The sequence below is a fragment of the Rutidosis leptorrhynchoides genome, chromosome 4 (genome assembly GCF_046630445.1).
Source record: "Rutidosis leptorrhynchoides isolate AG116_Rl617_1_P2 chromosome 4, CSIRO_AGI_Rlap_v1, whole genome shotgun sequence".
NCBI classification, from domain to species: domain Eukaryota; kingdom Viridiplantae; phylum Streptophyta; class Magnoliopsida; order Asterales; family Asteraceae; genus Rutidosis; species Rutidosis leptorrhynchoides.
In genome coordinates, this window is record NC_092336.1 from 606,604,308 (window position 1) to 606,616,654 (window position 12,347).

General features: G+C 33.2%; 1 protein-coding gene across 1 annotated transcript in view; it reads right to left on the reverse strand.

Moving 5' to 3' along the window:
• Positions 1 to 12,100, reverse strand: part of LOC139842991 (protein FAR1-RELATED SEQUENCE 11-like) — a 133,545-nt gene extending 121,445 nt beyond the window's left edge. The window contains exons 1-5 of the mRNA XM_071833084.1: positions 11,159 to 12,100; positions 11,061 to 11,089; positions 10,459 to 10,876; positions 10,160 to 10,375; positions 9,945 to 10,096 (exon numbers count right to left, since the gene is read on the reverse strand). Of these exons, the coding sequence (XP_071689185.1) occupies positions 9,945 to 10,096; positions 10,160 to 10,375; positions 10,459 to 10,876; positions 11,061 to 11,089; positions 11,159 to 12,100 (1,757 nt within the window). The remainder of the gene's footprint in view (positions 1 to 9,944; positions 10,097 to 10,159; positions 10,376 to 10,458; positions 10,877 to 11,060; positions 11,090 to 11,158) is intronic.
• Between the last annotated feature and the right edge of the window lie 247 nt (positions 12,101 to 12,347).

The following is a 12,347-nucleotide window of genomic DNA, read 5'->3' on the forward strand; positions in this document are numbered from 1 at the left end:
CAAAATCAAATTGGGGAAAAAATTGCTCAAGAACACTAAATTTCGGATTAAATGGTGTTTAGGTGTAGAAATTTACCGTTTTTCTTGAGTAATTCCTAGATAGCATCCTTCTCAACATGATTTTAGCAAAAGATTTGATGATTAACGGTTAAAAATTGTGATTTTGGGGTGTATTTTTCGGGTTTTTCGCGCAGGTTTTCGCAGTTTTTTTTTTCTGTGTTGGGACTGATCAGTTCGGGTGTTTATATTTTTTTCTGATTTTTCGACCCCTCCGCGAGTCGCGGAGATTAAAGCTCCAAACTCCGCGAGTCGCGGAGTTTGGTATTTTTTTTTTTTTATAATCTTTAACTTATTAAAATAATTAAGTAATTAATTTTAAAATTTTGTTTCCCTTGTTATTTAGGACGAGGTCGTTTCGGATCGATGTCCTAGTCCGTCCCTCGACAAAATTTTAAAATTTGTCTTTTTGTAGCGATTGTTTTAAAAGCTAAGATTTTTGGGTTTTTTTCAATGTTTTTGGCATACTTTAATTCAATAAGATTAAAAATAATGATAATAAAAGTTCTCGTCCCTCACTCGGGTAAAGCAATTTCGGTTCAAAGACCTAGTCTTCAACTTACGACGAATTTTAAAAATCATATTTTAACTTAATGAGATAAAGTAAATTTTTGTTTTTTAAATTCACACAACTTAAATATAAAATTCAAAATTAATATTAAAAATTCACACCAAACTTAAAATTTGAAATGCATAAAATTAAAAATTCATACTTTATAAATTCACATTTAATTTAAAAATTCAAATATTTACAATTTTAAATATATTGTTTTTACAAAGTTTACGATATTAATTTATGATTTAAATATTAATTATAAAAACATGGTAAAAATAAAATTAAAAATATTTTTGGCTTTTTATCCCACTTTAATCAATCAAATATTATCAAAAATATGCGCCCCTCTTTTTGGTAAAGTAATTTCGGTTCCAAGACCTAATTTAACTCATGACGAATTTTTGAAATATTTTGGGTTGATTGTTTAAAGATATTTATACCTTAAGAATAAACGTTAAATTTCGCAGTGATGTAATAAATTTTTGAATGATATCAATAATTTCGGTCGCCAAACCTAATTTTATTCAATACCAATTTAATACTTTTTAGCGAACAAATTAGCGTTTATTATCAAAAGGTTAAAAATAAAAATAAAAATAAAAACTGTACAGACATACCTGTGAGATAGATTTCTTAGTTATATGATCTATCCCATTCATAAGATAGTCGGTTTAATTGGTTTTCCATGGCTACATAGGCGTAACCTCGAGCATTCTGTGTCTTTTCTTCTAAACATATGAACGGTCCGTCTCTGCATAAAGTAACAAATTCGGTATTTGAATAGGTTTGATTATTTGAACATTTACCTCCATGTGACCATTTTCCGCATTTGTGACATCTTTCTAGGTGTCGTGCTCTTCTTTTCGCTGCGGATTTTGATTTTCCTTTACCAAATTGTAACTTATTATCTTCGCATCTGCATTCTTTTCTAACTCCGTCCATTCTTTCTCTGATTACTGATACTATTTCACTTGGTAGTATGTCATTATTTCTTTTAGTGATCAAAGCGTGTAGCATTAGACCATGGTTTAGTTCACAGGCAGTCTTCATTTTGTAAAAACCTAAAAAAAATAAAAATTCAGAATGGGGGGAGAAGACTAGTTCTTTAGGGTCTGCTAGGGAAAGACCATTCGGGTTCCATTTTCGAGAACTATATGAAAACAGACAATCTAACTCTAACAGAAATACATATTATCCTTTAAAGACTTGATTCTCCCCACACTTAGTTAGCTGTGGTGTCGAAATTGTGATTAACTTCGTTGTCGACTTCCATCGGACCATGTATGTAATGTTTAACTCTGTGACCATTAACTTTAAATTCAATCCATTTGAATTTATCAATTCTATCGTTCCGTATGGGAAAACTCTTTTGACTATGAATGGTCCAGACCATCTTGATTTCAATTTTCCAGGAAATAGCTTGAATCGTGAATTGAAAAGAAGAACTCTGTCTCCTTCTTTAAATTCTTTTGAACTTCTGATTCTTTTATCATGCCATTTCTTCGTTTTTTCTTTATAGATTAACGAATTTTCGTATGCTTCATGTCTTAATTCTTCTAATTCGTTTAGTTGACTTAATCGTAGACGTCCGGCTTCATGTAAATCAAGATTACATGTTTTCAAAGCCCAAAATGCTTTGTGTTCAATTTCTACTGGAAGATGACATGCTTTTCCATAAACAAGTCTAAAAGGTGTGGTTCCAATTGGAGTTTTGTAGGCTGTTCTAAAAGCCCAGAGTGCATCCTCCAATTTAATGGACCATTCCTTCGGATTTGATCCTACGGTTTTCTCTAGAATACGTTTTAAAGCTCGGTTGGTATTTTCAACTTGTCCACTTGTTTGTGGATGATATGCGGTGGAGATTTTATGAGTTACTCCATATCTTTTAAGAACTTTCTCAAGTTGATTATTACAGAAATGAGTACCCCGATCACTTATTAAAGCTTTCGGTTTTCCAAACCTTGCAAAAAGACGTTTTAAAAAGTTGACTACAACTCGTGCATCGTTAGTTGGGAGAGCTTGTGCTTCCGCCCATTTAGATACATAATCAATGGCTACGAGTATATATAGATTATTATGAGATTTTGGAAATGGACCCATAAAGTCAATACCCCAAATGTCAAATACTTCACATACTTGGATGACATTTTGTGGCATTTCATCACGTTGACTTATTTTTCCGGCCCTTTGACATGCATCACAGGATTTGCAAAGAAGGTGTTCGTCTTTGTAAATTGTTGGCCAATAGAATCCAGCTTCATAAACTTTTCTTGCTGTTAGTTGAGGCCCATAATGCCCTCCTGTTGGTCCTGTGTGACAATGGTTTAAAATTTTACTAGCTTCATCTCCAAATATACATCGGCGTATTATTCCATCGGGACAACTTTTAAACAGATGTGGATCTTCCCAGAAATAGTGTTTTATATCACTGAAGAATTTCTTTCGTCTTTGGTACGATAATCCTTTTTCAAGGAATCCACAAACTAAGTAGTTTGCATAGTCTGCAAACCATGGGATTTCATTATAATCTATCTTCAATAGATATTCATCAGGAAAGTTGTCTTGTATGGCTGATTCATTTAGAACTTCTAATTCGGGATTTTCAAGACGAGAAAGATGATCAGCGGCGAGATTTTCTGCTCCTCTTTTATCTCGGATTTCAATATCAAACTCTTATAAGAGTAAGATCCAACGGATTAATCTTGGTTTAGCATCTTGTTTTGAAAATAGGTATCTAAGAGCAGAATGGTCGGTATAGACCACCGTTTTTGCTAGAACGAGATATGATCGAAATTTGTCAAAAGTAAAGACAATAGCAAGGAGTTCTTTTTCAGTAGTTGTATAGTTCGTTTGTGCTCCTTGTAATGTCTTACTAGCATAATATATAGGTTGAAATCGTTTTTCAATCCTTTGTCCTAAAACGGCTCCCATTGCAAAATCACTTGCATCGCACATTAGTTCAAATGGTAGATTCCAATTTGGTGTTATCATGATCGGCGCATTAGTGAGTTTCTCTTTAAGAATATTAAAAGATTTGATACACTCATCTGAAAAGATGAATGGCGCATCCTTTTCTAGGAGTTTATTCATAGGAGTGGCAAACTCCTATGAATCAGAAAAAAATATAAACACCCGAACTGATCAGTCCCAACACAGAAAAAAAAAAACTGCGAAAACCTGCGCGAAAAACCCGAAAAATACACCCCAAAATCACAATTTTTAACCGTTAATCATCAAATCTTTTGCTAAAATCATGTTGAGAAGGATGCTATCTAGGAATTACTCAAGAAAAACGGTAAATTTCTACACCTAAACACCATTTAATCCGAAATTTAGTGTTCTTGAGCAATTTTTTCCCCAATTTGATTTTGATGCTTTTTAGTGTAATTAGGCTTAAATTGTTTAGGTATTATGCTTGTATAACCTAGATTGATGCTGTTTAACATGATTAGAAGCCTTAAACTTCAAATTTTGAGTAATCTAGGGTTTGTGTTCTTGAGCAAATTTGGAGCTTTTTGATATAAACAGGTTATGGTCGATTTTTGTCATGAATTGTTGCTAAATTGAGTAGTGTAACATGTCTAGGTAGTTAAATGATCCAAACTTTGAGCCTAAACATGATTTTGAGATTTAAAGTGGACTTTTTCAAGTCTAAAATTCATGAACTTGATTTTTGAAAGATAATGCCATTTGAGACTTGTTTAATTGCTAGTAATGATTATTTTGACATGTTATTTGAGTTGAATGCTTATGAACTTGGCGAGCGTTTTCGTATATGCTTATTTGAAAAAGTGTAGATTTGATAAAAATGTGAAAATGAGCTTAAGTATGATATAAATTGATCATGTCATTGTAATTATTTTGATTGATGATTTTGCTGACACTAATGCATATTTGGATGCAAATAAAAATTGTGTTTGATGTGTTTTGCAGACTGAAAGGGGTGAATCTTCATCCCAAGCCCGTAATGCTCCTGCTGAGAATGCGGAACAACAGGAGGTGGATAACTACTACAAGCAGGATATACCTCATCCAGTCATGACCTTTTCTGATATGCACTTGGAAGAGTTGCACCCGAACCTGAGATTTGACAGACTTTGGATAGATTATCCAAAATATCAAAGGGGTTTGCATACTCTTCATTCTAAGGTTGTTGAGGTACCGAGGGTCATAGAATGGGGACCCTTAGAAGCTGTAGAATTGGCCGGGCCAATTAGGGAATTACTTGTACAGAGGTATGGTAATTCTACTTTTAATGACTGGGTACGTTTATTCACCATGCGTAGACCTGTATATAAAGTATGGTGTGAAGAATTGTTGTGTAGTATAGAGTTGAATGATCGGGTAGCTAGTTTAACCGATCGTTCTTTTATTAGATTTTTGTTAGGCGGTTCGATGCGCCACATGTCTTTACTGGACATGGCTCAGGCTTTACGTATATATACGCCTGAGGAGTTAGCATCTGCCGATTGTAGAGGGTTGATACTAAACAGTAGAAAGATAGATGAAAATTTTGAAACACACGGTGTGTGGAGTCAAATGACAAGCCATCACCGTTTCAAAGGGGGGAATTACTCTTATTTGGATATAGATAGAGCAGAATTAAGAGTGATACATAGGTTTTTAGCTAATTCGATTACACAAAGGGGTAAGAACAAGGAAAAAGTAAATGAACAGGATTTGTTTTACCATATGTGTATTCGAGACCCACAAAGCGCTGTAAGTATACCGTATTGTGTGGGTTATTATTTATCAGCTATGGTTCGGGGGATGCGACCGCATAGCATAATAGGAGGTGGTATTTTTATTACTTTGATTGGTGAATATCTCGGTGTGGATATAAGTCGGGGGGGATTATTAGTAGAAGAACCAGAACCCCGCGATACTATAGGTTTAAATGTATACCATGGTGCGAAAGTTTTGAAGAGGCGAAATAACGCCGCAGTACGATACCATGGTAGACATCCACATGTGGAGAGAAACCAACAGCAAGGTAATGTAGGAGGGGGGAATGAGATGCAAGAAATGCAAAGGTTTATAGCTTCTCAGGAATACGAAAATGCTAGACAGAGAGCATTTGAAGATTGGCAAGTTCATCAGAACCAAATCATAGCTCATTGCCAACATATAGGTAGAAACTATATTCCTACACCGAAACCCATCTTCCCTCCCTGGTCTATAGAGATGCAGCCACCGTATCCTTCGTATGACCCTGCCGAAGCATTCTATAGCACCTATGGTTATGCCTGGAACCCCTATTGGTACCAGTATCATCCCTAGTATACTTAGTTTTTTTTTTGTAATTTGTAATTATTGATACGTTTAATACTTTTGTTAATATTGTAATCATTTTTATAATTATCTAACTTTTATTCTTAGATTTTAATAATTTTTGAATGTGGGGTAATATACCAAACTTCAAAAATATGTATATATGTTTGCAGTTTATCTTATGTACACAACAGGGTAAAACAACGCATTTTCAAAGACTGGCATTAAGTTCAGCAAAAGCAACTAATTTTGACGACAAGATGCAAAATATATGTGAAATAACAACAAGACGGAATGAACAAATGATGTGCACCATTTATCATTCAGCAAACAAACGCCAATATATTTGGAAACTTTGGTAAAATTTAATCATTTTCACACAAATCACCCTCAATAATTTAAATTGTTACTGATTTCTTGCAAATGAGGGCATTGCAAGATCTTAAGTGTGGGAAGGGGTTAAATTCTTTCGGATTTTAAAAATTTTTACTTTATACACTTGGTTACCATTAAAAATACTAGTAAAGCAGTAGTTGTATTAGAATCTAGTGCTCTCTGATAATAAAGAACAGCCCTAGTCTTATATACTGACTACCCAATTCTAGTAAAAATTTTCAAAATTTTCAATTAAATGAACTCAAAATCATGTTTATACATATTTATGAACGATAAAACTAGGTTTTAACACCGAAATTATTGTTACCTCGGAAAGGACATAAATTGAGAAACAAACCAAAATGTTAAAATTCATTTAAAATGGAATAGAGGACGATAAAAAGGAAAATAAAAGCCAAGTGTGGGAAAATTTACCAAGTTATCTTAAACATATGTCACATATATCTGTAACAAATAACTGAAAATACTTTTGCTTTGGACTAAACTAAACTGTTTTACCCGATGAAAGAAAAGAAGAGATGGATCTACACGATGAATCAATTCCATCATTAAAAGGAAGTAAAGTCTTCCGAAAAAGACACGCACTTCTTGATTTAGGTCATGAAGTTGTCGTCCAGACCAGCTGTAGGTTGACGAAAAATCTAGAAAAGTCATCACTAAAATCAGCAGGAAATCCACGGACCTCAGCATTAAACAGGGTCGCCAAGTGGTCAGATTTATCCTAACCATGAGAAGGATTTATCTTGTACAATGGGGGGGGGCACCATGCAAATTAGCTGGATAAGACTAATGAATCAGATCCCCAGAAAGGATAATCTCCTTAAAGATTAAAAATCAGCTTTTAAGACTGATATTACTCAATCCTAGAGATTGACCTTAAAGATTGAGAATTCAAACTCATGGAATTCAATGATATCTAAACTCGAGCTTGAACGAGAAAATATTTTGATCAAAATTACAAACCGATTTGTTTTCTGAAAACCCTATTTTTAATGCGTTCATTACCATTGAACGTAAAATCCTAGGAATTCACCTGGAATTCATTAGGTCACCTGAACTAAATCGGGTGTCAACCGTAAGAATGGTGGTTGCATAGTGGTCAAAGACAGGACCTTGTGCCATACCGAAAAATTATAAGGGTGAGCTTTACTATTGCTCCTACCAAGGATAGTAATTGCGTCCGGCACGTTATAGACCATAATTAAAAGCATGTCAGGGGACATTGCCTTAACAGTTGCTTGTTCAATGCTTTCCTTTACAACCGGACGGTAGTTTACCGAAAGGTAATATACGGGACAAGTAAACTGGACGTGTTGCTTTCCAAATACAAGGTTAGCAAGTGGGTGACACAAAACCACAAGTTTTGAGCTAAAATTTTCAAATCTGAAACCCACCAAACCCACAAAAATATTTTGCAAACACCGGTAAAGGGTTATTCCGGAAAACTTATCTAGGGTAAAAACTAGATTTAATTTTTAAAAGATCAAATGTTTTCATAAAGATCCAATTTCCTTAATGGATCTAAATTTTTATAGTCATGTGGGACTGTAAACCATATCGTTACTACCATTATTTATACCACCGTATAGAAATCACTGATGTACAAAGTGTGAAGAATAAAGAAGTGATTCTAGTATTTCAAGACGATATTGCTTGAGGACAAGCAACGCTCAAGTGTGGGAATATTTGATAATGCTAAAAACGAACATATATTTCATAGCATTATTCCTCAAGAAAGACAAGCTTTTAGTTGCAATTGTTCTATTTACAAGTGATATTCGTTTAAATAATAAAAGGTGAAGACAAAAGACAGATTCGACGAATTGAAGACGCAAACGACCAAAAAGCTCAAAAGTACAAAAGACAATCAAAGAGGTTCCAATTATTGATAAGAAACGTCTCGAAATTACAAGAGTACAAGATTCAAAACGCAAAGTACAAGATATTAAATTGTACGCAAGGACGTTCGAAAATCCGGAACCGGGACCAGAGTCAACTCTCAACGCTCGACGCAACGGACTAAAAATTACAAGTCAACTATGCACATAAATATAATATAATATTTAAATAATTCTTATAATTATTTATATATTATAATAAATAATAAAAACCGTCGGCAAGAAAGACTCCAAAGGGACTGAGCTGTAATTTCATTCTCCGCGACTCGCGGAGTTTGAAGGCAAAATTGGCCGCGAGTCGCGGAGCCCCCAGTTTTGAAACTCCCTATAAAGCAAACCGAAATCTGATCATTTTCATCATCTTTTTTTCTCCTCATTCATACGATATATTTATATTTATAATTTATATTTTAATTTTAATTTTAATTTTAATTCTAATAATAAGGGTATGTTAGCGAATATTGTAAGGGTGTAAGTCGAAATTCTGTCCGTGTAACGCTACGCTATTTTTAATATTTGTAAGTTATGTTCAACCTTTTTACATTAATGTCTCGTAGCTAAGTTATTATTATGCTTATTTAAAACGAAGTAATCATGATGTTGGGCTAATTACTAAAATTGAGTAATTGGGCTTTGTACCATAATTGGGGTTTGGACAAAAGAATGACACTTGTGGAAATTAGACTATGGGCTATTAATGGGCTTTATATTTGTTTAACTAAATGATAGTTTGTTAATGTTAATATAAAGATTTACAATTGGGCGTCCCTATAAATTACCATATACACTCAATCGGATACGATGGGCGGGGTATTTATATGTACGAATAATCGTTCATTTAACCGGACACGGGAATGGATTAATAACCACTAGAATAATTAAAACAGGGGTGACATTATGTACAAGGACACTTGGTATAATTGATAACAAAATATTAAAACCTTGGGTTACACTCAGTCGACATCCTGGTGTAATTATTAAACAAAGTATTAAAATCTTGTTACAGTTTAAATCCCCAATTAGTTGGAATATTTAACTTCGGGTATAAGGATAATTTGACGAGGACACTCGCACTTTATATTTATGACTGATGGACTGTTATGGACAAAAACCAGACGGACATATTAAATAATCCAGGACAAAGGACAATTAACCCATGGGCATAAAACTAAAATCAACACGTCAAACATCATGATTACGAAAGTTTAAATAAGCATAATTCTTTTATTTCATATTTAATTTCCTTTATTTTATATTTAATTGCACTTCTAATTATCGCATTTTTATTTATTGTTATTGTATTTAATTGCACTTTTAATTATCGTACTTTTTAATTATCGCAAGTTTATTTTATCGCACTTTTATTATTCGCAATTTCATTATCATTATTTACTTTATGCTTTAATTTAAGTCTTGTATTTATTTTTTTTTACATTTGGTTTTAACTGCGACTAAAGTTTTAAAATCGACAAACCGGTCATTAAACGGTAAAAATCCCCCTTTATAATAATAATATTACTTATATATATATATATATTTGTATTTTTATAAAAGTAAACTAATATAGCGTTAAGCTTTGTTTAAAAAGATTCCCTGTGGAACGAACCGGACTTACTAAAAACTACACTACTGTACGATTAGGTACACTGCCTATAAGTGTTGTAGCAAGGTTTAAGTATATCCATTCTATAAATAAATAAATATCTTGTGTAAAATTGTATAGTATTTAATAGTATTTCCTTGTAAAATTTAATAGTATTTTATACCACTCCGCTACCACATCAGTATCTTTTCGTCTCCAGCGTGGATGCCAGTAATTAGACGGAACTTCAAAGCAACCCTCGTGGATAAAGACACTTAAAATGTGACGACAAAGTATGCCAACAAATTCAAAGTTTTTGCATGTGCACTTAGCCACCTAACCATCCCAAATCACATTATGCAATTTTGTCGCTGTGTGGTGTTTGACAATAAAGTTTACCGTGTTTTCTTCATGACTTGAATATTGATTTCTTTCAACTGAATATTGCATTGCGAGTCCAAACTGTTCTTGAAACTTTTTAAAAGAAAATGGAGTTAAAAAACGGTAACCTTGTTCTTCCAATGGTGAAAGTGATCTTAAATACGACCCCCTATATTTCTGCAGCATAGTATCATGTATTTGTTTTTGGTGAACATCTTCAACTGCAAGATCAACCTAAAAAATATGTATAACAAGAACCAATCATGAGTAAAAAAATAAGTTAAAAGGAAAATATTCAAGTAAATGTGAATACTTACTTGTTTAATAAAGTCACTTAGACATGTACGCGATGATATAAATTTTTTTATAAACGCATTAATACTTTCGGATCTCCCAGTAGTTGTCATACCACCAAAAAAGAATTCTCGAAGATAAGCGGGTACCCAAAATGACTTTATCTTATACAAGCCGACAACATGCTTATTGTTGGAAAGATTATATTTTTCAATAACCAGTGGCCAGTGTTGCTCGAATTCTTCGACCGTGTCTAACTTATATAAAGTATAAAATTCTGAACACCAACTTGAATACTCACTTCTTAACACCGACATAAACCAACTACTAAATTTTGTAGTGATATGCCATATACAAAATGCATGCTTAGCCGAAGGTATTTCTTTTGCAATTGCATTCGTCATCCATTGATCTTGATCAGTCAAAATTGTTTGTGGTGACCTTCTCATAAGTATACAGAAGTTCTGAAAATTATAAATAAGCTATTAGGAGGAATTCATTTATATAATAAAAGAACATTCAAAACCTATGATACTATATAAAAAGTACGTAATGTAAAAATGTAAATATTTCTAAACTTATGATAATGTGTTGCTAGAAAGGATACAAAATTTCCAGTATGTACTCTCTGGCCATTTGAGTCATCTGATCATGCTGAAATAATCATCATATAATAACAAAAAACAATGTTACTGTTTAAAAAATAGTTGTAAGGGATTGTACCTTGAACAACCATTCAAATGTAGTGGTCGTCTCGTCTCGTAGAAGTGCACAACCAAATAAGATGGTTCTTCCATGATTGTCAACACCCACAAATATGCCAAAAGGCATGTCATACGAATTGACTTTGTATGTAGTATCGAATACTACAACGTCTCCGTATTCTTGATACATATCAAAACAATGAGCATGAGACCAAAAAATGTGCTCTAGTCTATTATCAGCATCTAGTTTAAATGCATATTGAAAGTTAGAATTTTCAGTTTTTGCATTTTTACAATACTCCAAAAGCTCTCTTGCATCATTATTTGAGTGTAGCTTATGATTTTTGATTATTAAATTACTAACATCTTTCGTTAGAAAATCAAGTTCTCCGTGCCTTACACTTTTTTCAAGCTCCATCACTCGCATAATTTGTCTAATAGACAACCCTCCTTCCTTTAACAGGAATATACGTTTCTCATCATCCGATGTAATACTACGATAAGAAGGAAGAAATCGAACCTCTTGAGGAGACAATAAATCATGATTATGCTCCAAAACGAATTTAGTGACTTGCCACTCTTTTGGAAAAATATCATTAATTCTTCTCAATGATATGCACATATGGGCTTTGCATTCACCAACTGTACTACCACGATTTCTTTGTTGTTTTGAGTAATCTACCATTTTAACTTTCGATTTTCCTTCACGATGACAAAAGAAATCTCTTCTTGATTTTTCTCCATTCTTGTTCACAAACCTCCCTTTACGAATAGCAAATCCATTCCTTTTAGCATAGTTTTGGTAAAAAACAAAAGCCTCTTCTTCACTTAAAAAACATTGACCGACGAATGGCTCATCTAAATCTAGACTTTTGCATTCACCCTCTTCTTCAATATTGCATCCATCCTTTTCGATATCCAGTGGGCTTTCCTCCAAAGGTATTTCGTTCAAATCAATCATATCTAATGTGTTTATGTAAAAAGCAAAATAAATTAATAATCATTAATCTTTTATAAGACGAAGTATATAGTTAATATGTAAAAACAATTAAACGAATTAAATATTAATATTACCTATTATTGGTTAATCGATGATGATGTCCTCAAATATTAACGAGATGCAGTAGTAAGCAATGGGACTCATTGGATATATGTATTTTTTAATCACTGTTTTAGAAAAGGAGGGAAAAATTGGCGATTGTTCCAAA